This window comes from Paralichthys olivaceus, chromosome 19, assembly GCF_024713975.1.
Source record: "Paralichthys olivaceus isolate ysfri-2021 chromosome 19, ASM2471397v2, whole genome shotgun sequence".
Taxonomy (NCBI): domain Eukaryota; kingdom Metazoa; phylum Chordata; class Actinopteri; order Pleuronectiformes; family Paralichthyidae; genus Paralichthys; species Paralichthys olivaceus.
In genome coordinates, this window is record NC_091111.1 from 13,651,127 (window position 1) to 13,676,552 (window position 25,426).

Here is a 25,426-nt window from a genome sequence, read left to right on the forward strand (position 1 = left end):
TCCAGTTAAGACACTTACAAAGTGTGACAGCTATCTGTGTAGGTGTGTGTGCATCTGATCTCCCCCCCAAACAGCGTAATGCTCTGATTGGATTAGGGACCTCGGCACAGGCCTCGACTGATTCTTCTTTAATTAAGAGTTATGGTTGGATAGACTTGGAGCCACGCCAGCAGCAGCCCTATTTTAAAAAGACATATCAGGTGCATGTGTGAGGCTGGACATGGAGCCATTTACCTTCCCTGGAGTGAAATGAGATTATAGATTTATTCTGGGGATGTTGAAGTTGCTCCGTGACGCCGGCTGCTTGGACACACTACACACACAGTGTCTCATGTAACGGTCTGAGTCGAGATAATGTGGGTGCTGCTGACTGTCAGGCTGGGCTGGTCCAGGCTGGAGTGGTGCACCAGGATGACCTCATCTTTACATGGACTGCAATAACAAGGCTTACAGCTAATGGCTGCCCTCTGCTGCCACCTACAGGCAAATAATGGAGATACAGCACAGAGGAAAAATATCTGACCCTTCACTTTAACTGACAGATGAAAAACAACAGAGGTCTTTATATTATATTTATGTATCTACCAAACATAATTTTTATAATTTGCATTTAGCTATATAAGATTTATCTCACTGTAATGGTAATTTGGAGGAAAACATCTTGGTTTTTACACCAACTTTCAGATCATAAAAATACCCTATAGAATATTATACTGCACGTTGCTACAAAAAGTTTATCTTTAATTATCTAACTATAGAATTTGTGCATTATAAAATGTTTTGGAAAAGATTATATGAAGTGAAATTTACTTAATGTGCAAAATCTGATAACTTGTGAAAAGAAAATTGGCTCGTTCGCTCATTAATTAAATTACACATCCACATGACACTATGTTAAAAGTATAGGTTAAAAAATGCAAACCTCATTCACAATTGTTTGCTTTTACAACTTTATTGCATTTATTTTTAAGGGTGTTTCCCATTCCATCACCTGAACCAGTGCAAGACTAATTCCATCTTCAGTAGAGAACAAAGTACAGTGCTCAAAATAGAACCTGAATTAAGATCAGTTCTAGTTTCTTAAGAGTTCAGACCTGGAAAACAGATGCAGTCCAACAGGTACCGGTAACATTAAAGCGGCTCAGCATTTCCCTGAATACATTCATGAAGCATGTTTTAAATTATCAGGCATTATTCAGTTTGAGCTGCTGAGAAAAAGCTTGGCAACATTTGTCAGTTTTCACATTCACCACCAGAGGGCGGTAGCCAACTGCTGTGAAGGACACTTCTAGGCTGCCTTTCTCTGCCTGAAAAAAAGCAGCTGATAGTTTTGCTTTCACACAAGCTGGAGAGGTTTCTATGTTATTTAAAATAAATAAGTTCTTGAGGGCAACAGAGAAAACCACATAGAGAGTAAGGAGATATAACACACATGCATAAAATGAAGACAAGTCAGGACCAAAGGAAACAGACCAGTTTTATGTAGTTTACAGTGGATTTTAGGCCTTTACTGGATGCACTGGAGTAAACTACTTCTTATTCCCTAAAACCATTTAGCTTCGCTCGCCCAAAATAGACATGATCTTTTCTGTTTCTGAAGCTTTTGCTTACGCAGCGCCAGTGGTTATTGAGGTGCTGTGTTGTCTGGAGGTATATAATTATTGTGGCAGTCAGAACTGGAAGTTAGGTGTTCCTGTGCTTTGTGCTGTGACAGCGGTTTCCCTTAATCCAGTATGACTCTGTTTGCATTTCCGTCAGTCTGGACACGGTCCTCCGGAAGGCAAAGATCTCCTCCTCAGCCGTGAACAGAGTCAGACGCTCTGCTGCTTCCTGAAGAAAAGGAGCCGTCACCGAGGGTTAGCAACGAATGCACTCAAATCCAATCTAAACTGAGAATGTTGAATATAGAAGGAAGGTTTAGAGCTGCAGGCCGGGGATCAAAAGACCGGACTGGCAGGTATGTGAGAGCAAAGACTGTATTAGAGAAAAGACTGAAAAAAGGGACAATTCGGAAAAAGGTCTCATCTGTGATGAAACGCAGTTGTTGGGCAAAACACCTTGGACACATCCTCTGACTTTTCAGATTAAAGGCTATGTGCAATTAAGTGAAGAGGTAAAAGGTATTTCAAATAAAGTGTAGATAACTGACCTGAGCCTGTCTGGACTTCACGTGTCGCACCAGTTATAAACAATTTTTTGGAAATGATATTAAAGTCTGGGTCGTGTTCTGTCACGCTTGATTTGATTTTTTTATTCACATAAATTTGGTATTTTTTCATAAAACAAGTACAAATTTGTTGACCTCTTGCACTTCCTCCACTACCCATGCTGGGCTAACACACATCCTGTATCCTTATGTTCTGAATGTATCCTCACTGAGGGGCTATGAACTCTTGTGATTTTTCTGAAAGCTGTAACATCTGTTGCATCAGCTCACCCCGCGGAGGCCCAGGTCGTCCAGCAGCTGTCGGTCCCTCTCTTCGTCCCCTCCCGCGTGGACAAACAGTCCGTCTAAAGGAGCGGCCGCCAGCAGCACCACTCTCACCTGGGAAGCATCAGACAGACACAGTTTGTGTATGGATATAACTCATTATATTATTAATGACAGGTTCTGCTTCCTGTGATCAATATTAAAGGAGAGCAGTTAGCCGTTAATTCATTGGCTTGGTGAGAGTACTTATATCACAGGCTCATTTCAGGTTTATTACATTCCTGAGATGATTTAAGTGAATATTGACTTTATTACAGAATCATATCTCTTTCTTTGACTTAATTTGGAACTGATTGATAAAATTACAGTGAATAGAGTCAGCTAACAGGAGGTCAACATGTTAACGAGAGGTGTATATTATGTTTTACTCAGCTGAAATTTGATCTATCCCGTAATATAAAATATAACAGTATATATAATAGTATGATAGTGATTTCTACTTAAACTTAAGTCTTGTGTATGGTGCATGTTTTATTTTACACTGGAAAGTACCACAAGTAAGTAAATCTGAAACTAATATACTTTATACTTATATACTAAAGTTGGAATGTGTTTTGTATTCATGTGTTTAAATACACTTAAATGAGCATTTAAAGAACTCATACCATCGAGACATATAAATGTATTAAAATGTATTTGCACATTAATCATAAAAACATCTATATTGGATAAAAAGTATAGTGTTAGGTGCAAAACATTTAACAAGTTGACACAAAGTTATGTTCATTGCTTTGTAGGTGCAACACCAAAATTTCCGCCAAATTTCCGAGTTGAGGTAGCGTTCTGGAATTGATTTTTCCCATTATTCCAACACCACATCAACGCCCAACAAGTAACAAGCCCATGAATACCTTGTTGTCGTAGAAGTTGTCTATGAGGGTGGTGAAACGTCTGGCCTGGTCCTTCAGTTTCAGCGACAGCACTGGAACATGGCGGATGAAAACAGTGTCGAAGAGCCGTGCCATCTCCAGGTAGTCACTAGCACCGAGAGGCTGGGAAACAACAACAACAGTGCAGGTTACACACCAGAGTGAAGCTTCTAACCTACAGCAGCAAGTCACTATAAAAATATATAACACACAGATACTAAGGATTTTGCAGTATCTATAATGAGTGCTACAATGACGGCAACTTGTGCAAAAGATTCAGGCTGATGTCATTTTAGTCCCTGTCCTTGGTTCTTTGCCATTCAGGATGATTGCTCTCAAAAGTGATGTGGCTGTGCCAACGCATGTCGAGAGGAGCCTTGAGGCCGGGATGCCTGCAAAAGCCCACGGCTGCTCATCAAACTTGAGACTTTACACACACACACACACTGTAGATAACTGTACCCCACTGCTTTATTTTAGGCACAATGGACTCAACTATTCACAAAATTGTCAATAGACTTGCTTTTTGACATTGAGCAGAAAATGGGACTGAGATGGAGGGAAGGTGATTCAGTTTGAGAGCAAAGACTTGGACAATGAGTTCGCAGAGGAGGGAAGAAACAGAACATAGAGGCAATAAAGAGGCAGGAGAAGTGCTTTGAATCTGAGCAGTTTTGATTAGTGATGAGTGGATTTTGTGAGTGTGCCTGAGTGTGAGTGTGTGTGGTTGCGAGTCAAAAAAGAACAAGGGCGTCCTGGGGTTCTCAGGTGGTCCAAAATTCATTCTGTCTAACTGGAAAATCTGGTTTGAATTCAGTCAGAGGTCTTTCCACGTGTTTTGTGTCTCTATTCTATACACGACAAAAAGGCATAAACAGTTGGACTAAAAGTCTGTGATAGATTCTTGTGTTTCTATAATTCTTTGTCAACACTGTAAGAGAAGGGATTCTAGTTGAAGATGGTAATATTTTGAGTAATATCGTTGCAAATGTGCATTTCAATGAATCTAAGTTGGATAAAAAAAACTTACTCTGCCACACAGCTCATCAAAAGTACAGTCGGCGATGGAGCCGCAGGTCCTGTCCAGAGTCACATCCCTGCCCAGCACCGTGAGCACCCGCGGACCTGTTACTATGGAAACATACACCCAACAATAGTGGTGACCCTCCAGTCACATCACGCCACTGTAGTGTCACATGTACAGATGAGTCACTACGTTAAAAATAGATCTATGAAGGATGGAATAAATAAAGTTAATCTCCTGTAACTTATAAATCAGAAGTAAAGAATTATATTGTGTTTCTTATTCAACAAAACTAAAAAATGATGTTGAATGTGGAACAAAAACAAGTCGATGAAAATATTATTGTAAAATAATCCACTCATATCAACAAGTGGCTCCTCACTACCTCCGCCAGGAAGGCTATGTTTTTGTCCACGGAGTTATATGGAGCACCCCTCCATGATCCGAGGAAGAACCCATTACATTTTTGTATGGATCAGGATCAGGGGGTGGATCAGGGATTTTTTTCCCCCCACTTTCTTGAACGTTGACAGATTTGATTGATTTCTGAGAAAAATATTTTTACTGATATATATACTGAATGTGTGAATGGATCTAGAGGATTTAAATGCGGTTTCATAGGGGGACTGCTGGGGTGGCATTCGTTCTGTTTTTTTTTAGAGGAATTTAAAACTAACTTCATTGCCGCATCAGATTACAATATTTACAAGGTACATATTGATATGATGTCATAAATGGACACATTTCCCTTTTCCTTTAACTTCCTTACGGCTCTTTTGTGTCGAAGCCAGATCCTCAAACAGTGCATCCAAGAAGGCTTCGGCACCAGGCTCCTCTGTGCTGCACCACACGCACACACGCACACACGCACGAAACAGAGATGAAATAATAGGATATGAAATTAATAACACTGAAGTGTTCACATCAATTGTTGACATCGAGAAGAGCGCAGGGAGAGGAGGGAGGGGGGTACTTAGCTTTTCACTCCACAATGTTAGGCTCTAAAGACAAGCATTAGGCGGTGAATGCTCGGCTAAATGAGATTTTAAAGTGTGTGTTTGTGTCTGTATGTGTGCTTGTGTTTTAACTCCAGGTAAAAGGGTGTGATGCGCTCTATTTACATACAGTGAAAAGACGAACGCACTTGAAAGCTCCAGTGCACTGATGAGCAGCAGCAGTGTCATTCATGTTGCTTTTGCCCGCATGTGTGTGTGTGTGTGTGTGTGTGTGTGTATTTTCCTAACAGCGTATATGAATTGAGGAAATAGAAAACTAGCTTTTAAAGCTCCACCATTTTCTCACATCCTATTGATTCCTCTTCTGTTCTTTTCATGGGTCTCTTAAGATAATGTGGGTCTTTTTAAATCTCCCAGTCTGCTTCTCCCCATTTATCCATCTCTCTGCACTTCTCTGTCTATGACATGCAAACATTTCCTCTCTGTGTGTAGAGGTGCAAATGGAGCGGATATTAGTGCGTATGTGTGCATCTACTTATTTCGGTTATCTCTTTCCACCATAAACTGTGAACTTGTCAGGACCAGTAGACCCCATGGAGTGAGTGTGAGTGTGAGTGTGAGTGTGTGTGTGTGTGTGTGTGTGTGTGTGTGTGTCTTACAGGTAGTACAGTTTCCCTGACGCAGCCTTGTCCCACCTCCTGTAGTCAATTCCACTGTTCAGGCAGAGGGTGTGACAGTGCTCCTGTACACAGGCACACATTATATTATGTACATTATTATATATCTTTAATAAAATTTCCCCCTTTGGGTTCAATAAAGTCCACCCATCCATTCATCTATCAAAAGTAAATTAGTATAATCCAGTGTATTATTCTATTTCTCATTCATTCATTCATTATGTATATATTACTGCAATGATAATGGTTGATGGTTAACTCCAATCTGACATAATCTCGTAATATAATTCTTCAAGCAAAATGTACCAAAATTAAAAAACTCCAGCTGTGAGGAATTTGCTGCTCTTCTAATGCAACAGCATCTTTGGGTTTTGAACAGTTGAACAAAAGTCATGTTTCAAATTTCACCTTGTATGTTCACAGCAGCACATGGACATGAGACATGTAAAGAGAGTATTTGAAAATATCAAACAGAAAAAGTGGAAATGTGCAGAAGATGATATCGGATTATCTGCCATCGTGTTTTGACTTTTGTCCCATCACATCTGAATCAGTAATTCTATTTATTTTTTAACAGTGATCTAAATTCTGGAATTTCTAATATAATATTTCCGATTTTTACTATATAATTCAATGCTACATGCCAACACTTTTTATTGTTTCTTTTGCTTTGCTGTTCTCAGATGAGAACTTTGTGTCACTGCTTCGAGAGCAACCACAGAGGGCAGAGAGGGCACTCAGTGTCTCACTCTCCCCTGACACCTCTGAGATTTTGTGTCACTTCATCTTGGTTTATTGACATGATCATCTATTGTTCCTGTCGCTGTTCAAAAATCAGGCTTTTCCCAATGGTGTAAAACGTCAACAGGATTCATGTCAGCGAGTGCAGCACAAACTGTAATCATCTCTGCCGCTCCATCAGAGATAAGAAAGGAATAGTGTATCATCCCATCTGAGCCATCACCTAGCTGACTGAGTATTCCTGCGACAGCTCCAGCAAATTATGAAATCAGTGAATTTCTGCCACTGGCCCTCTTAAGCTGCAGGATAATTAGTAATCATCACAAAGCAAGCGGACGGAAATACTCTATTCTTCTCCGCTGTCAACTTTTTATCTCCGTATCCGCTCACACAAACAGGGTTCCCACTCTGAGCCAATTGGCTGAATCAGGCTTAATAACAACCTGACAAACTCGCCCTCCCCCACGCACAAAAGGGAGGTGTCATTTCATCAACCCACTGTGACCCCACCAACGGGTAAATAGTCCCTCCAAAAAGAAAGAAAGGAGAAAAAAAACTTGTCACTATCGCCGCCACATCATTAGAGTCTCAGTTTGTCTTTTCTCCTGCCATCTTCTGCTCCCTCCCTTTGTGCAGCGCCTCTACCTACGGAGGCAGAGACTGCTGATGCGTTTCTTGACGGAGGAGCGAGGTACAAATAAGCGAGGGGACAGAAGGAGGAATGGAAACACAATCAGTGATGATGATTCCATTGGTTATTTATAATCAGATGAGGCTGAGGCCCTGCGGGTCATTACTTGATTATCCATCTTGAGGGGATTGTCAAGTTCTCACTCCTCCAAGATTTCATCCGCCCACACATTGTGGCCCCCCCCCCCCACACACACACCCTCCTCACACAGATCTAGACAGTCTATACTTTGCAACTTCGTCTGATCTCCCCGTCACTGTCCCTTTAGCTTATTCTGTAGAAAAGACCAATAAATTTAAGCAAAGTGTAAAATGCCTGCACTGCTTTTTCTCCACGTGCTGAAATGATCAGTCAAATAATTGGTTGACTGATTAAAAGATAAGACTTATGATTAAATTAATTGCTTTATATCTTCAAGTTCTTTGAGATTTGATCTGGTGGTTGAATAAAAGAGGAGTTTAAAGATCTCACTTTTGGCCATTGGCTAGTTTCACGTTCATATTTAGTTGCTCTTTCTTCTCGGTGGCATTTTGCCAATTTTGTAAAGCATTGCACGAAACACACACCTACGCATGTGCAGAATGTTTAGAGGAGAAATCTCACTTCGATTTCAATCAGAAGAAATTTTCTAACTCACTGATCACTCGGGAGAAATCATAAATTTGTCTGAGTATCAGTCTGACTCTCAATTTAACAAACACAGAAATGTTTTGTGCCATCAGAAAAGTTCCTGCATTTCCTTAAACTCCAGAAGGTTGTGATGACAGATTTTCACTACTTTTTATATATTCAATATTATTTAAAAAGAATATTCAAATGATAATAAAATATTTTCCATAGCTGTAAGTTCATCCCATTAACTAACATTAGTTATTTGTGCTGTTGGTGTGAAAACCAGTCCAACAGGTGGAGCTGAGTCTCTCTTGAGACTGAGATGACAGACATGAGAATCAGAGTCTCTTTAGAATAAAGTCATCCGAACACATGTAGCTCCAATCGCGCCATTGTCCGAGCTGTCCACTGCTCTCTCTGGACAGCCGTTTAGCATGAAAACAGAGTGGCTTTTTCTTTTTTTTACGCCCCTCTGTGCTCACTCCCTCGACGACATATCTCTCTCCATCCTTTGCTCCTCAAAAAGTTGCTTTTGAGTTTTTCAAAGAGCGCGGTGCCATTGAGCTGCAACAAAAGCCAAGGATAGCTGACTATTGGGCCCTGATGAGGTCCACTCCCTCATTACCGAGCAGCAGAAAACATTTGATGCTTTTTTTTGTTTGGCCTGGAGAATTGACCAGGCCTCAAAGAAATGCAGGGTGGGAAGGCTGAAAAAGAGACGGAGGGGGGAAAGAGTGAGAGAGAGTGAGAGTGAGAGAGAGAGAGAGGGGAGGAGGGGAGAGGTTGTCGTTCATTCAACCATGTGTGTCTTACAGCCTTGTGTGGAGGGACCGAAGAAAAGAGGGAGGTAGGGATAGAGGGGTCGAGAGAGAGAGAGATGGGGGAGAAAAGAGAGAAAGCTTAAAACACACTGCCTTTATGCTGGCAAGTTCTGGACGACTCTTCTGACATCAAAGTGTTTTCACTAACTGGGGAGCTGCTGTGTGTGTGTGTGTGTGTGTGTGTGTGTGTGTGTGTGTGTGTGTGTGTCTGAGAGAGAGAGAGGGAGTGGGGGGGGTGTACTCTGGTGATTTTATTCATTCTTGTGCAGTCGGGGGTTTACGTGACAATGTGAACACCCTAATTACACCTAATGATCTATTCCCTTAAAGTGTGACCGCCTTGGGCCAGCCACGGTTTGTTCTGCGGGGTCGTTCTCACAACCTCCCCCTGCCTCGGCTGCTCCTCTTGGGGAAACATCTTTTGAGTTGGAGGCCCCACCTTTCGTGATCCAGGACCCCCACTGGACCCCCCACCCTCAACCCCCGCCCCCCCCTTTGAGCTCCGTGGAGGCCCCCCCAAAAAACGAACCTGGTCCAAAACTCGGAGAGACGGCAGCGCTTCCTGTACCTGTCCAGCAGGTAGATAGCATTGTGCTCCTGAAATTCACGATGGACAGTTATATAGGTGGAGCCAAGTTATACGATTTTAGATAGCTCCCTGTAGAGCCACAAAAAAGATTTTTATCTGCACCAAATTGCCCCCCCCCCCCCCCTTAATTTCATGGAAATCGGTTCAGTAGTTTTTTTGCATAATCCTGCAAACAATCAAATGCAGAAGGAAGTAAAAAGACAGAATCTATTAAAACTCTTTAACATCCAAAATCCAGATGTTTCTTCAGCCTCAATGTGTTACAAAGGTAACAAAAGGGCAGAAGATCAAAATCACATTTAAAAGAACCGTGTGTGCATGATTACCAACATCTGACATGTGCACAGACTTTAGGCAGAACAGGGAGAAATAAAATCAGTTGGGCAACAGGAAATAAGCCAAGGTAACTGGATCAATCAAAATGCAGACAATGAAAACAGATCCAGAATGAGCTCCTCGTGTTGAAAGGGAGAAAAATTGATTTGTCATGTTTTTAATCGTTCCGTTTTGCAGAAGCAAGAGATGATGATGTGCCCCTTGAGCTGCTCTGCTATTAAATGCTCGAGAAGACAATGCAGTCATCAAATATCAACATCCATTTTGATTTGACCTGGACTTGAACTAGCAGCCAGTGCTTCTCTCTTTTTTTTCTTAAACCAAGGTCTATACTGGAGGACCACATCCCTCTCATTCAACAATTTCTCCTTCACTGTCATCCTGTTTTCATTTCTTTAATCTTTTTTTGCATCTCATCACCACACACATCAATTACAGCAACAGGAGAAAGAGAGCAAATTAAAAGCAGAGTTTAAAACAGCAGGAAGCCCAGAGAGATTCAGGGTTGTTGTCATGTTGCCCCCCCCCCCCCCCAAACAACCACAACATCAAAACCCCCGGACCCTCCTGCAGCACTGCACGCAACTGCAACCGAACACGCCAAGGGGGGAAATAAAGTCACTATTCTGCCACAGAAATACAGAAACCTGACCTTGGGTGAGTAAAGCCAGCGAGCGGAGCAGGGTAGTGATGGAATAAAGAGCGGGAACAGAGGGGGAGAGAGAGGATGGCTGATGAAAAGTGAAGTGGAGAGAGAGGACATCTCTGAGAGAGAAAGAGTGTCTTAGTTACAATACTGGCAGTGTCCATTAAAGAAAAAAAAAAAAAAGCCCTTAAACCCTGTATTTTACAGAACGCTGAGCTTTGCCATCCAGAGAAAGAGAAGCCGGAACAAGTGAATAGATTCCCTGATGGAGTCTGGAGTGATGCTAAAAGGACGAGAAATTACAAATGGCCGCGTGAAAGGAAAAACTAGTAAACATACTAAAAGCTTTTGAGAGGAGAAGAAGCTGTGTGATGTCCATATGTGGCAAGTGGATCTATTTAAAAAAATGCTGCTTGATCTGACTTCATATTTTTAAGTTAGGAAGCTGGATTATTTAGGGAGGAGAAAGCGATTATAAAAGGGTCCCAACTAATCAGAAGTCAACGGTTAAATAAAGACATCAGCAGAGCGTCCAGAGACAGAGGATTAACCTCTACCGCTCTGGCTCAGGTGATAGGGAGGAGAGGTCAGAGGCTATTTTTTACTTTTCAACAGCCCCATTGAAAGTTGCTCAGGCCTGCGCACAGAGGAGCGAGCTGCATCAGGACCCACACCGTCAGTGCCTGCAAGTATTAATTCAATCTATTAAGGGTCAGCTAGTTAGCAGCGTGACCCCGCTAAAACACGCTTCAACTTTACAGAACAGGTCTCTATAGAGAAGCCATCGCACCCCCCAACCAAAAAAAAACACCCTGAAAACCAGATGGCCTCACAAAGGGGAACATGGGACCCTGAAAGAGAGGAGGTAGTGCGGGGCAGAGAGGGACAACAGGCATTCAGGACCTTGATGAGGGTGGATTAGAGAGGGCAAGGGTGCTGCTGGGTGAGTGGGTGGGGAGCAGGGTGACTCCGAGGCCTCCCCGGTTGTGGCACATTGACATTTGCGCGTTTGAAGCTGCAGTGGCGCTGTGGCCCTAAGACCTTCTGTGGCCGGGATGCTGCAGATCAATAAGACTGACGTGACAGGTAACAGGTAACATGTTCACGTCATGGGATCATACTAGTGTTGCAACCACAAGCCAATGACTAGACCCTGACTAATAGTGGGGATTTGAGGCCAATAAGGCTAATAATGATTTCTAGGAAGCGGCACATCACTAAGGTACAATTTAATATCCTTAAATCTGGTTTGCAAAGGGTTTTTGCAAAGTGTATGTAGCTACTGAGTTTTTAAAAGCAGAAATATCTAAACCATGTACCTTATTTGCTCAGATGCTATATGTTAACAGTTGCATAAATAATGTTATATGCAAAAATAAGTTTATATTGGAGTACTTTTCTTACTGTGCCTCGCATTTTCAATGTATAGGTGTTACATTTTTAAGGAGTGGGAATGGTGAGGGACCTATGATAAAAATAGTTTCCTCCTACCCCTAAAAAAAGTTTTGCATTTATGTCATAATCTGCTGCCGTGGGATACCGCTCACCTATTTCGATTGAATACCAATAAAGATGCAAGAATGCTTCCCTCCTCTGTTGCAAAATGCATGACAACAAATGATTATGCTACTATTTATGATCGCGATCACTCCAAACACATCAATGATCATCTGAGATGCAGGCGAGATAATGGCGCTACCTGCTTAAATTGCAAAGTAGATTTTTCGCTAGAAATGCTAACTGCCGTATCGCTCCTCTTTCCTCTCCTCTCCTCAGACTCCCCCCCACCCCTCCTTTACTTTTGAAATGCAAGCAGTCTGGGTCAGTCGCTCTGTCCGCCCACGTCCCATTCACATTACCTGTGCTCACTCTCTTGGGCTCTTTCCATCTCTCCCTACCTTTCTCTTTCTTTCTCTGCGTGTGCGAGTCTCTCAGTGATCAAAGACAGCTTTGTGACACATGTGCGAGGCATCCAGGAAGCAGAAAACATCAAACCACAGAGGAGCAACTTGCACAAAAAAAAAACATACAGGGACACATGCGAGCGTGTTTATGTGTGTGTGATAAACAAGTGAATAAATTAACCAGACGAGAGAGACAGAGAGAGGGATGACTTTGTCTCTACCTTCAGCACGTCGATGAAAGGTAGGAAGGTGTCCCTCTGAAGTCCGTTTTTGTACAGATCTGAAAGAGGAGGGGAGGGCCTGTGTTAGAGCTGCTGTTTAGCCTCCTAATAATGTCATTCCCCCGCCACAGATTGGCAAATAAAGTGTCTATTGATGAACTGAAGGATGGGTGGGGGAGGCACGACAAAAGCACTGGGAACAGGGGGAGAAAAATGGATTTCTCTACCGGCAGCGGCAGCAGCATAAAATTCATTACATTCCCAAACAATGGTGGCGAGAGAAAGGACTGTCGCCTTTTCAGCGTGGACAATGTCCACAGCAGCTCGCTGAATGGAGGTTTCAATTAGCTCGGCTGGAACAAATTACATCTGAAGTAGCATCCCTGATAGACAGATAAAACAGATAGGGATTCACACACAAACACAAAGACACACACACACTGATGTTTAAGCTATCTCCAGCTGCGAATGCAAACAAGTGGTCGGTGGTTGTTGCAGATGTTTGGGCTCGAGCTTACTACAGTAGGACCTGACACACAAACAACACTCCGACACTGTGAAGGACTGTGTGGGAGACGTGACAGAGACACATTTGCTTGATTGCCGAAATTTACATGAGAAGATCAACTGGACTCATGTCTACACAGTAAATATGAAGCTACAACTTGTTATCCATACTCAGCGTCAAGACTGGAAATAAACAACAGCACCTCCGCAGCGCATTCATTTCTCATTCTTTTCTGGTTTATTGTGGACAAATGTGTTTTAATGCATCAAGTTCAATCATGTAATATATGCACGTTGAAAAACTTCCTTAACAGTCCTTAACTGACCTGACAAGATCAAGTGAGTCATTTTCTCATATATACTTCTATGGACATGTTTTTGCAGTAAGTGGAGAATATAGATTTCAGACACTTGCGCATTTTACGCCTATTTTTTATTACAGTCTATTCTTTGAGTTTGTGCAGAGTCAGGTTAGCTGTGTGCCATCTTCATGCTAAGCTAATGACAGCTTTGTATTTAGATAGATAGATAGATAGACACAGACGTGACAGTGGTGTTGATCTTCTCATCGATCACTCAGCATAAAAGCGAATGAGCAAATTTACCAAAACGTCCTCCTATTCCCTCACACATGGAGCTGCTTTAAGTTAATTTCATATGAATATTTCCCACAATGCTGCGTTGACTATTATAAATTGATGCATGCAGGACACACACCGTCATTAAAACAATTCATTCAAAGCTCAGTCCATTAACATAAAGTGGATGTGAAGTCCTATGTGGTGAAAGTGTTCCTTTCCTTAAATCTTCCCTCCCACTCTTCATGTCATTAAGCTTTATTAGTGCATTAAAACAACAAAAAACTGCTTTAGACATTCTAGCAGAATCCCATCTCTAAATTCCGCCTCTAAACACATCCAGAGCTTTTTGATACCACCATCTCCACATCAATAAAGGTGGAAAATGTATGCCTTTCATGTCTAGTTGTCTCTTATGGCTTTCAGTGTTCCATTAACCATGTAATTAATACCAAGTAGGCTCTCTATCAAGTTTTCATGGGTTGGCTCTTTGTTCTTAATAGCTAGTAAATATCAGAGGCGTGCGTCTTTGTCCACGAGAGCCATCTTGCTTCGTGCCCACTTACGGATGTGCAACATCTTCCCGGAGAAAGAAAGACGTCAGATGACACATCATGCATTTATCTCCACCTTGATCACCGTCTTCGTGCAGCCTCACTCCGCTGGCGGTAAATGCAACATCAAAGTGAAGGTTGCGTCATGTGTTTCTACAGGTGAGAGCTGCATCACAAGTTCCTCTCTCTCTTTTTTCTCTGGTTAATCGTCGTAAATACGCAGCAGTTGGTGTGGTCTTAAAAGCTCAATTGATTCTTGCTGGAGTTCAGCACTTTTGAATAAATCTATTAAGTTAACGATGCGGGTGGATGTTAAAACAGCTGTCGAATGTGTTGATGTTAGTTTGTAGCTGCAGGGAGAGGATCTTTACAGTTTACTGAATCATTAAGTGGGCCTTACAGGACTCAGGCAATATCTGTCGTTTTGCCTTCTCAATCCTGAACTGAGCTTTCTATAAATCCTAGAATTCCTAACATGCTTGCATCGGTGCAATCAATCACAAAAGATGCACGGCAGCAGTTAACCCTGACAGTGTCGTGCTACACTGATGTGAACTTTCAGCAACTCCTCTCATACCAGGATTTATTTTGCTAACTTCTCCAAAATTACTTGGATTTATAAGTCAAATGATTAACTGACAGACTGTAAATCAAGAAACTGGAAACAACTTCAGGATGGAAGTAAAAGGGCCACATACATTTGGGGGGAAACTAAACGGTATGTTGGAGAAGGGATGAGTAAAGTGTTCAATTTTGATGGAGGTAGTAGTATTTGCTACTATCAATGTCTATCTTTCTATATTTCTTCGTCAGTGCAGCTGTTGGTTCAGTCTTTCAAGCTGGCATAAATAATCAGGTTGAAGTAAATCAATAGATTCACCATCAGCATAGATTAGCTCGAGACTGTACATTAAATATTGCATATATAAGATTTTTAGTTTTTAGTTCAAGAAGATTATTTTCACAATAGACTCAGCTTTGAATAGACTTAAAGGTCCAGTGCTTCATATTTAGGTGAAAGGGATCTATAGGCAGAAATTGAATATAAAATAATACTAGTGTGTTTCATCTAAATTGTACTAATTGTTGTTTTCCATACCCTAGAATGATCCCTTTATATTTAAATACTTTATATATACAATAAGAGCGGGTCCTCTCTACAGAGGCCGACATTTTTTTCACAGTAGCCCAAACTGGACAAACTAAACCTTTTGAGTTTTTAATGAAAACTCACAGGTTCTCTTTCATGTTTGGAAGGGGAGGGTGAGGGCTATTCAGCTGCAATATGTAACTTCACCACTAGAATAGTCTACACACTGAACCTTTAAAGGCAAATTTGGAAAATAAACAGCATTACAGTATAACTGATGGTTGCAGATAGGGACTAAACTATCCATTTCTTCAGCTGGGTGTTTAGTAACAACACAACAAGTTGTAAGCAGTGGCTGAAAGCAAATGAAAAGTACAACACATATGTCCTCAGACTCTGGCTGTTGTCATACCTTCAGGGGGTCTGTTGGAAGTGGCCACCACCACCACTCCAGTTCTGAACAGGGTCTCAAACAGCTGCTTCAGGATCATGGCATCAGCGATGTCAGTCACCTGAAGAGAACCAGAGAAGAAGAAGGACATTCATGTAGTGTATAATTTACCTTTTTCTTGCCACACTGCACATGTGTGTGTGTGTGTGTGTGAGGTCAAACCATGCTATTTAACACTTCATGTTGATTAGTGTCATTCAGGTGTGCTCATTCAATCCTTTGTGTCTGGTCATGGCCATTCACACTTGCACACATCCACGCACACCTAAACCACTTGAACTGACTGCAAATGGTCACAAAGCGGCTTTCTGCTGAGGACAAGTAGCTGAGGCAGAGCGGCGGACCCGGGGCTAATCAACTGAGCAGACGCGAGAATGACTGAACCCAAGCGAGAAAACAAGCGGGAGAAAAAAGAATAATGAAAAACGGAGCAATGTGAATCCAGACAGGGGTCACAATGGCAGACAAAGCTTCCATCCAAGATGACCATATACAGGCAGATAAAAACTGTGTATGTGTGTGTGTGCAGTGGACAAGGCTTTTCCAGGTTATAATAACTTAATTCATTTCAACCGTCCTTTGCCTTTTTCATCTACATTATTTCAATGAGTCCACAATAAACAGTTTCAATGACAGCACTGCAGCAAGGACGTTCGCGAGTCGCTGGCTGTTAGATGAAGAGCTCTGACCTTTCTATTCGTGATCCAGTGCTCTCATTTTGTTCTTCCTCTCTCATCTCGCCCTCTTTCACCTCTGTTGTTCTTTTGAACATCCGTGAAGGGAGAAATCATGTTACCATGTGATGTGCACTCATCAAAGCAGCACATACAGTATACAACACGCCAGATTATGCATGATGACAGACTGGTACGAGAATTAATGTTTTATTTTAAGCTTTCAATGTCGCTGAAAGTCGTCAGTTTTATTCAATTTAACGTTAAAAAAATAGGAACGACAAGCACATCTAACAACGGAGGGGGGCTCGATCAACAAACCATCACAAAACAATTAAAAAGGAAAAAATCCACACACCTAAAGCTCCTGTTTAAGGCTGCCCAAAATTTCACTGGCCAAAAAAATCCTTTAACAGGAGCTTCAGGTATGCAGATTTTTGTTTCTTGGAAATGTATCATTTAATTCTAAAATATATTGAATACAATAATAATCTACAACAGCCTTCTGAGAGCACATACCTCCACCAAGGCCCAACATTAGTTTAAATTGACTTATAGATATCAGTCCCCAAAAATATGCCTGATTTTTTAGTCTAGATCCTTGAATCAATCCCTCATGATTAATGAAAATATCAAATTGAACGGGTTCCTCCCTGAAGCATCCTTCCACAAACTGTTGTGGTAACCTGTCCTGTAGTTTATATGTACCAGACAAACTAAAACAGCACTCAGTAGAGCACATATCTCTTCCAAGGCCTGACAGTTCCCTGATTAAACCACAATTAAACTCACTAGATACAGATTTTTATTTTGATCTGCATCACATTGTACACACTCATAAATATCAGTAAAAATGATCAAAAATGATGACCCTGTAACATTGATGAAAATTAAACTATTGACATTTTAAAGCTGAAGTTACGGTTAACGAGTAATATTATTGAATGAAACCTTTTGAGGTTTAGGATGTGTTGAATAAAAAGGAAAAGACATCTCAGTCATGCATCCGTCCCGCCCTCTCCTCTTACTCCCTCTTACCTATTTTTCTGTACATAACAGGCACTTCTGACGGCCATACCCCCAGCATATGCCTCCTTTCATACCCTGGAGAGTCTTCTGCTTTTGCTTATTAGCCTCACTGCCCTTGCCAATACTTGATTAACATTTGTGTTAAAGCCTTGATTTCACTAAGGAGAGGTGGCTAGGGACATCAAATTAGTGTGTGTGTGTGTGTGTGTGTGTGTGTGTGTGTGTGTGTGTAATGAGAAGCAACAGTAAGCCAAGGCTGTGTCTCTTTCTGAAGGGGCCCCCATTTCCTCCGACCGCAGGATTTTATTTTCATTTCAAAAGACTCATTTAAAAATGACCTTTTATACAACCTGGATTTGTTTATTCATGTGCCCTCAACATGGGCATAGTGTGAGGGGCAATATTGATTGCTGAATGGGTAAGGGGAGAGGGAAAGAGAATGGGTACCCACAGAATGAGAAAGGTGGAGGGGCCTGATGTTGCACTTGTGGAGCACAAAAATAATGGTGCAATCTCCGTCCGCCAATGCTGATATTTAAATGAGCATCCAATTACTCAAGCGGCTGTCAGTTTACGGCGAGGCACACGGGTGCCAAATTAAACCTCTTTTGATGTTACACCTCTTTATGTACACAACCTATGAGCAATTTCACAGAGGCTGCACAGTGACTGAGGCCCTGAGACAATGATGCTCAAGCGCTTTCTTCTCACTCTTCTTCGTCCCTTCTCGCCCTCTTCTCCATCTTTCCATCTCCGACCTCTCAATGGCGAGTATTCATTAGGGGAGCCGGGCGGGGGGCCGTAAAAGGAGGGAGGGGGGCTACAAATTACTGATAATGGCACGGCGCTAATGAAGAGAATGGAGAAATGTCATTAGCATTTAAGAGGATAAGATCCATCTGACCCGCCGCCGCCAGTCGCTTTCTAGCTCCACTCACTTAAGGAAGCAGAAGAGCGACTGATACCCAGAGCCTCATTTGCATGGCTGAGTGGAAGAGGATGCTGATTGGTATAGATCCCTCGCCAACCCCCCACCCCATCGACCCCTCCCTCTCCCAACCTCCCAACCTCTTGTTTATGCATCACAAACAACATGCACATGTCTTCTTGTTTCCCCCTCCATTCACCGGTAGCAACAGTCGACGAGCGAGAATGGCGAGGCAGGCGACGGCAAACAAAACAAATCAATGAGAATGCACAAACAAGCGTCGCAGGTTTAAAATGTGAAAGACAGGTGGATGAAAAGGAGCAGCTCTTGATCCTCGCAGATGCACAGAGAGTAATTAGAGACAGAAAGCGCACCTTCCGTGACCTCTGACCTGCCCACATTAACTGTAATGATATCAGCGAGAGGAGCGACGTCGGGCTGCGGACAGATGTGTTTGGCTGCTGATGACAAAGACAGAGGTGCACGTCTTTCTCTGCAGCGGTGAATGAATGGTTACATGGCAGAGAATGGAGGGAGCTTCAGATGCGATTCTCTCTCTCACTGGTAGAATAAAGAGAAACCGGCAGCGCTAATGGCTGAAGTTCCCTTTTAGTTGTGTGTAGCCACTGCACAAAAACTACAGATGACTTGGTTGTAAAGATTTGAGAGAAAATGTGAGCATGTAGACAAGTAACTGGAGATCACTGACTCTACTGACAGTCTGACACATTTGAATCTACTGTACTAAATTTCCTCTTAACTATATGCTACTACAGAGAGAATGTTTTGCTGCTGCTGGAAGTCATTGTGCAATTAAACTATATTCAAAAAGCCCACTAGATGTCCCCAGTCCTGTTTTTGTGGGAACATGATCAAAAACCCACAGTTGTCCAGACAGGAAAGACACCAGCTGGGACAATGATCAGAAAATCTAGTACAAACGGCTTATCAACAAAGAAGAGTTAAAAATAAAGTTACTATTATTTTCTTTTTAAACTTTCAAATAACCCTTTTAGCAAATGCAAGTCTCATGTTCAGGAGCTTTCATTTGTATGGAATCCACACTTTCATTATATTATACAATATCTGCTCTTGGCTGTTGCACCAGCATATTCATATGAATGTTTTTTGAATCTGCATCTCATCGGATTATGAAAAAAGTCACATTATTATTATTTTAGATTGTTTAGACTGTTTTTTGCTCCTGAGTGAAGGTTGTGGTTTTACACTCTTCTTTATGAGCAGAGAATGAATGAATGCCACACATCGATATATACTGAACCTTTGTTATATTGCTATTGATGAGAACTATAGTGTGATAATTATTGATATTGTTTTATTGCCCAGCCCTAAGGTGATAAAATGGATCAAAAAACTCAGAAATCATATCGTCTGTTTGCTTGTAGCTAATGTTCAAGAAGATTTTATCAACTGGCAAACGTGCACACACACGGGCGCACACACAAAAAGTGCCTGCAACACACTCGCTCACCTGAAACTCGTCAAAACACAAGAGGCAGGTTTCGTTGCTGATCTCCATGGCAACCGGCGATATGGGGTCATAGGTGAACATATTCCCCAGCCTTCGTTTTGGCAGGCTTTGTTTCCTCCGATGGATCCCTTTAAGCAGTACACAAACGTCAGGCACGTCTTAAAGCACACCTGCATCGGCAGCACAATCCCGCTGACAACACTGAATAAAGCAATAATTCCACTTATATGCATAATGGTAGACAATTAGCAGCAGAGCTTCAGGACAAACACAGAGATAAATACAGGATCTGGAGCGAGCGGAGAGTCAGAAAACTTCCGTAAAGTCATGAAAGTCAAGTAGTTAGCAAATTGAAGTGGGAGGAGAATACTAACTTTTGTGGATGTCTAACATGAAGCCATTGAAGTGGACTCTCTTTTTACTGGTGTTCTCCACGTGGGAGTAAAACAAATCCATGAGCATGGTCTTCCCTGTGCCTGAAAGGGGGCGACAATAAGGAAAAAATCATTTTCACACTTATATTCTCATCTCATAAATCTTTAAAGAGGTTTAGCAGCATATAAAATGCCTTAGTAATGTGTATTTGCATGAAAAGAATAAATGTTCGAAATGTGATCTTACCAACATCTCCATAGATATAGAAACCTTTGGGTGGTCGTGGATTGGGCTCTTCCTTCTGGAGATAACAAAAGGAAAAATAAGGTAATGACTATAGTGAGCTTTTTTTTATACTAAAACTTTTAACAATTGCTTGTCATTAAAAAAACAACAATGCATAATAACAGTTAACCTCAAATCACCAGGGTCATCCAAAAATGAATGCATAGATTGATATCCTCTTAAAAGCACAAGACAATATAGTGGGTGACCTAAATAAACTGCGTTATATTCATTACCATACACAACTGAATCATCGTTTAATAAACAAAGTATGCTGAGGCATTAAGCCACCACTACAGTGTGAGGTTTCACATTCTCCAGACTCGCCCACTGCAGGGGAGGAAGACAAAGGGGATCTAATCAACAAGACAAGCCAGGGTTCCCACGAAAGAAAAGCATCATCAGAGGAACAATGGGGGGATTTGTCAGACAAAACGGAGAGGACTGGATGAGGCTCCATACAAGATGGAGTGGACTTGTCTGTGCAGTCTGTTTAGCGCTGCTAATTGTGATACGGTACTGTTGCATTGAGGTGCTGCTGGAAGTCATTGTGCTGCCTGCCTCCTATCATCAAAAGATCCTTGCTTCAAAAAAAAAAAAGTCTTCTTTGTGACCGAGCTGAGAATATCGAGTAAAGCCAAATAACTCTAAAGAGTGCCACAGCCGTGTAAACACATGCATCAGCTGGAATATGACATGTAATGATAACTTGTGGCGTATTTGGACATATCAGTAAAAGGAAACATGGAAGTATTTTCATGGAAACACAATTTCAACAAGCAATACTAGGAAATCTCATGAAATAAATGGAACAACACAAAGTCCTTGTGTTATAGATTTATAACACAGGATTTATAGAGCAAGGTTGATGATTCTCCTTCTCTGTAACTGGGCAACGCCAAATAGCTTTGGGATTAACTCGGCACTAAATGAAAGGATTGTCCTCTTAAAATTTAATTTAGTAAGTATTCCATGGGGACGGGACACGGTGCCCACCGCACAAGGAGCACTTGACTCTGGTAAATGCAGACAATGGCGGAGTGAAAACTAAATGAAAAAACAAACTTGTTACCCATCCTCTCTCTTTGCCCTCTCCCCGCTCCTCCCCTTCATTTATTCCCCATCCACCCCCCTCTGTCCATCCATCCCTCCGTCCACCGCCTGTCCTGAGTGAAATATTGGAAAAGCAACAAGCCTTTCCTGTCTGCTCTGGCATAACAGTGTGTGACTTCTCCCTGACTTCCCAAGCTGCCCTCTGGCATGGTGGGGTAATTGTCAGTGATGGCTGGAAGCCATTCTGCTTCGGCAGAGTGGAGAAGGACAAGGCTGCCCCTCAGCCACTCTGTCTAGCTGAGCTCTGTGGCCTTGTCTCACCTCCTGGTGGAGGATATAGCCTGGCACATGAGTGAAAAGTTCACATGCAGGACATGGCCACTTTGGCTTTGAAATAACTCAAGGAAATAACTTCAAGGAAACCTGCTTTTGAACATGTTTATCTACAGCCAGACTCCATGTCTCTCAATAGGAAGGTTAACAGAGCGCTTTAATGAGTCCAGGTTTAACTGATATAATTGTACTGTCCTCCTGGAGGCCGACCGTGTACAGGACGACTCCATGATGCAGGTCTGACTTGGAGAGTGCAGCTCCCACCAAACAATGGCCCATTGTTAGCCGACCATCCGCAAAACCACGCCACATTGGGTCAATATTAAGTCAAGTGTACTCTCCTCACAGACTTGGTCAGTTAGTGAGGACAATGGCGGCACTTTCACAGAGAGAACAGACACCGAAAGGACAGTGGTATGACCTGATTCAAGCCAGAATAATTGCATAAGTACTCCAGTCAGTGTGTGTGTGTGTGTGTGAGCGAATCGGTGCAAGAAATAAGGTGCAAAAGGAGAGAGGGGGGGTGTTGATAGCCTCACACCAAAGTATTTGTCAGAGTCCCGAATCAAAAGCAAAAAGGACAAGAATGGCCCAGACAATGGGGATCCCCTCATTACTGCATGGGGATGGTGAGAGAGTGAGAGGGGTGCCGGGATGGACCCAGCGGGAGGTCTGCCCTGCTGCCTTCCAAAATCTCTGCCTAACCCTGTGTGTTTGTGCCAACTCACCAACAAAAAAAACACTCCCACCACCAAATACTAGACAGTCAGCTCCCCTGACCTAAAAACAACAACAGCCCCCTACATTACGCCGTTCCAAAACTCACATGCACAATACACTTCCCAGACCCCTACCCTCCCTTTGACCTGAGCCCCATGCCCACCATCAGTGATGCAACTCAAGTACAGTGCCGTGGCCTCTGTGAAGTCCCTCCATATGTTAGACGTCAATGGGGCTTTATGACAGAATGAGAGTCCAGATGCCACGCTGTTTAAAGCCTTTAAATAAAACCCACGATCTCATGTAAATCCTAATCTGTGTCAAAAATCACTTCGTTTTCTAGCATGTGCACTATTTTTTATTTCCACCATTTTACATGAGCACCAGAATTGTTTTTGTCTTTTTATGTGTGGACTTCTTAGTTCATTATATAGAGCCCTTAAAAATTCCCACAGCAGAAAAAAGTCAATGTCCCTTAAAAATCTATTCACTGACCCAAAACGTCAACTTAAGAGCTTTTCCATAAACTTTCAACATAATCACATGGTCTTCATTCATGAAGGGAGTTTGCTCAATCGTCGGTCACATGGATCTGTTAAAATGCAGGTTCAGCAGCTACTATGATAACATCATCTGTATGAGTTTTGCTGTTATCGTAACAGCTACAACTGAAAAAGTCATCCGGTACCTAAAAAATAATAATGAAGCAAACTCCATGTGATGATGACTCACGCTCACTAAATGAAAGCTCTGGAGAAAGCTAGTAAGTGGAACTTGAGTTTGGATTATAAAAGAGTGGTAGTTGTGTTTCAGTTCATTAACTACTCAACATATTGACTGAGAAATCCCTTTCATTTTGAATATGTACTTGTTTTGTTTTCCCAGTTACTTATCTTGTTTCAGCCAATAAATTATTAAGTATAGATTAAATCGTATTGCCATCCATACACATAAGATCTCCACTCATAGACTGGCAGCTGGGTCATCCTCGTTCGCTCTCTCATCAATGTGAAGCAGTACTCAACAGGAAAAGGGGAGGGGGTTTATTTTGTGTTCAGTAACACACGATGGGTCGACTCCACATGACACACTGAGACTTTTTCTCATTATTTTCTATGTTAAGGCTCTATATACTTTGCTGTATTTGTGTTTTCTTTTGAGTTATACTTATTTATAATAAAGTTTATACTTAAGCTGAAAAATATAAAGCCACAATAACGTTTCTCTGTCATAAGAATCGCATCATAAATCCTTGCCAAATGCTTTAATATACATATTAAATACTATACTAATACTAATATATTGGCGATATATTAGTATCAGATTTATTTAAGTGAGTCAGTATGGGCACAGACCTCCATGAATGATTGTACTTAAGAGTTTTGAAGACAAAAATCATCAGACCTTGTGCTTAATGTCATTATGACACATCTTAACCCAATACTTTTGTTACCTCAGCAGGTGATTCACCCCCCTTGTCTCCAGCTGTGGGTGTGCAGGGGTCTGCATCTCTCTGAGGCTGACAGCTGTCATCCTCTGACTCTAGCGTTGGAGGAGGTGGACTCAGGTACGTGCTGTTGCTGTACTTCTTCAGGGATTGTTGCAGCTGTTGCAGCCGCTGCAGGACACGTCTCTGCTGAGCATCTTCCCTCAGGGATCCACACTGAGTGAGGTGATCATAGTGTGCAACGCTGTCAGCAGATGACGAAGAGGAGGAGGAGGAGGACGAGGATGAAGTGCACGTCCTCTGACTGATGCAACCTTGAAGCATTTCAACCAAAGTGACGTGTTAACTTGCTTTAAAAATACCCTGATTCCAGCAAATGCAATGAGTCAGATTGGACAGAGAGGGAACTGAGGTAAAGATAATAACCCAGAGGTTATTTTGATGGAGGCAGCACAGTCACCTGCACCACATAGAAGCCGCTTTAACATCTTAAATCTCACACAGACACATCATCGTTCACTACAACATGAGGCAGAGACTCGCACCTTTTCCCGTGCGACTCACTGACGGGCTGCAAATCCTCCCGGAGCGAAGAGACGAGTCTTTGAGGAAACATTTCATGAAGCATCTGAGCGCTGCAGGGACCGTGCAGGCCGCCATGATGTTTTGAAACGCTGAAGCTTTATTGACATTCCCTGACACATACAAGACAAGACGGGGGATGCAGGGGAATTTAAATGAAACAAATCCTGATTTAGAAATCATTTCTTTGCATTAAAATAAAGGCGGTTTGATAACAAAAACAAATCGGAAAAAATGTATGTGCATACAGAACACTGTTTTTATAACTACATTGTACATTCGTTAATTTTTAATATTATTATTATTGGAATTATGATTATTCTGCTGTCTGCTTTCTTAGTGAAAATCAAATCCAAATACATCAAAATGTATTTTTTCATGAAATTATCTGCATTTTAATAATTTCCAACCTGTTAATCGCTTGTATTTTTCATATATGATTAACCGTTTCTGTCTTAGATTGTGAACGTGAATATATATGTGTAGTATAAACATGTTTGTATGGTTAAATGAACGGATGTGCCCACTGGCGAGTTGTAAACAAACCGAGCAGCAGGGATCCGAACAGCGTCAGGTGAGTCTCAGCTGATCGGAAGTCGTAGTGACAGACGCTCCGTCGGAACTTGCTTGATTTGCCTTCAAAATAAAACTTGCGGTTACGCTTTATAGGCGTGTGAAAGATAAAACCACACAGAAACATATTCACGTGGAATTTAATTCCTCCTTAATATGTACCTTTGAATAAAATAA

General features: G+C 41.9%; 1 protein-coding gene and 1 long non-coding RNA gene across 2 annotated transcripts in view; one reads left to right on the plus strand and one right to left on the minus strand.

The window, feature by feature from the left end:
• LOC138405553 (uncharacterized) overlaps nt 1-2,563 on the plus strand; it is a 61,281-nt gene extending 58,718 nt beyond the window's left edge. The window contains exons 3-4 of the long non-coding RNA XR_011239316.1: nt 1,759-1,856; nt 2,433-2,563. This is a non-coding gene — a long non-coding RNA (uncharacterized lncRNA). The remainder of the gene's footprint in view (nt 1-1,758; nt 1,857-2,432) is intronic.
• afg1lb (AFG1 like ATPase b) lies at nt 934-25,391 on the minus strand. Its single transcript, XM_069514827.1, has 14 exons — nt 25,223-25,391; nt 24,640-24,789; nt 24,101-24,408; nt 20,503-20,557; nt 20,256-20,357; nt 19,882-20,009; nt 15,720-15,819; nt 12,579-12,637; nt 6,000-6,082; nt 5,154-5,224; nt 4,391-4,491; nt 3,343-3,483; nt 2,438-2,545; nt 934-1,830 (listed from the first exon to the last, which is right to left on the minus strand). Exons 1-14 carry the CDS (start codon nt 25,374-25,376, stop codon nt 1,684-1,686), a joined length of 1,707 nt encoding a protein of 568 aa, XP_069370928.1. The 5' UTR covers nt 25,377-25,391; the 3' UTR covers nt 934-1,683.
• Nucleotides 25,392-25,426: the final 35 nt, after the last annotated feature.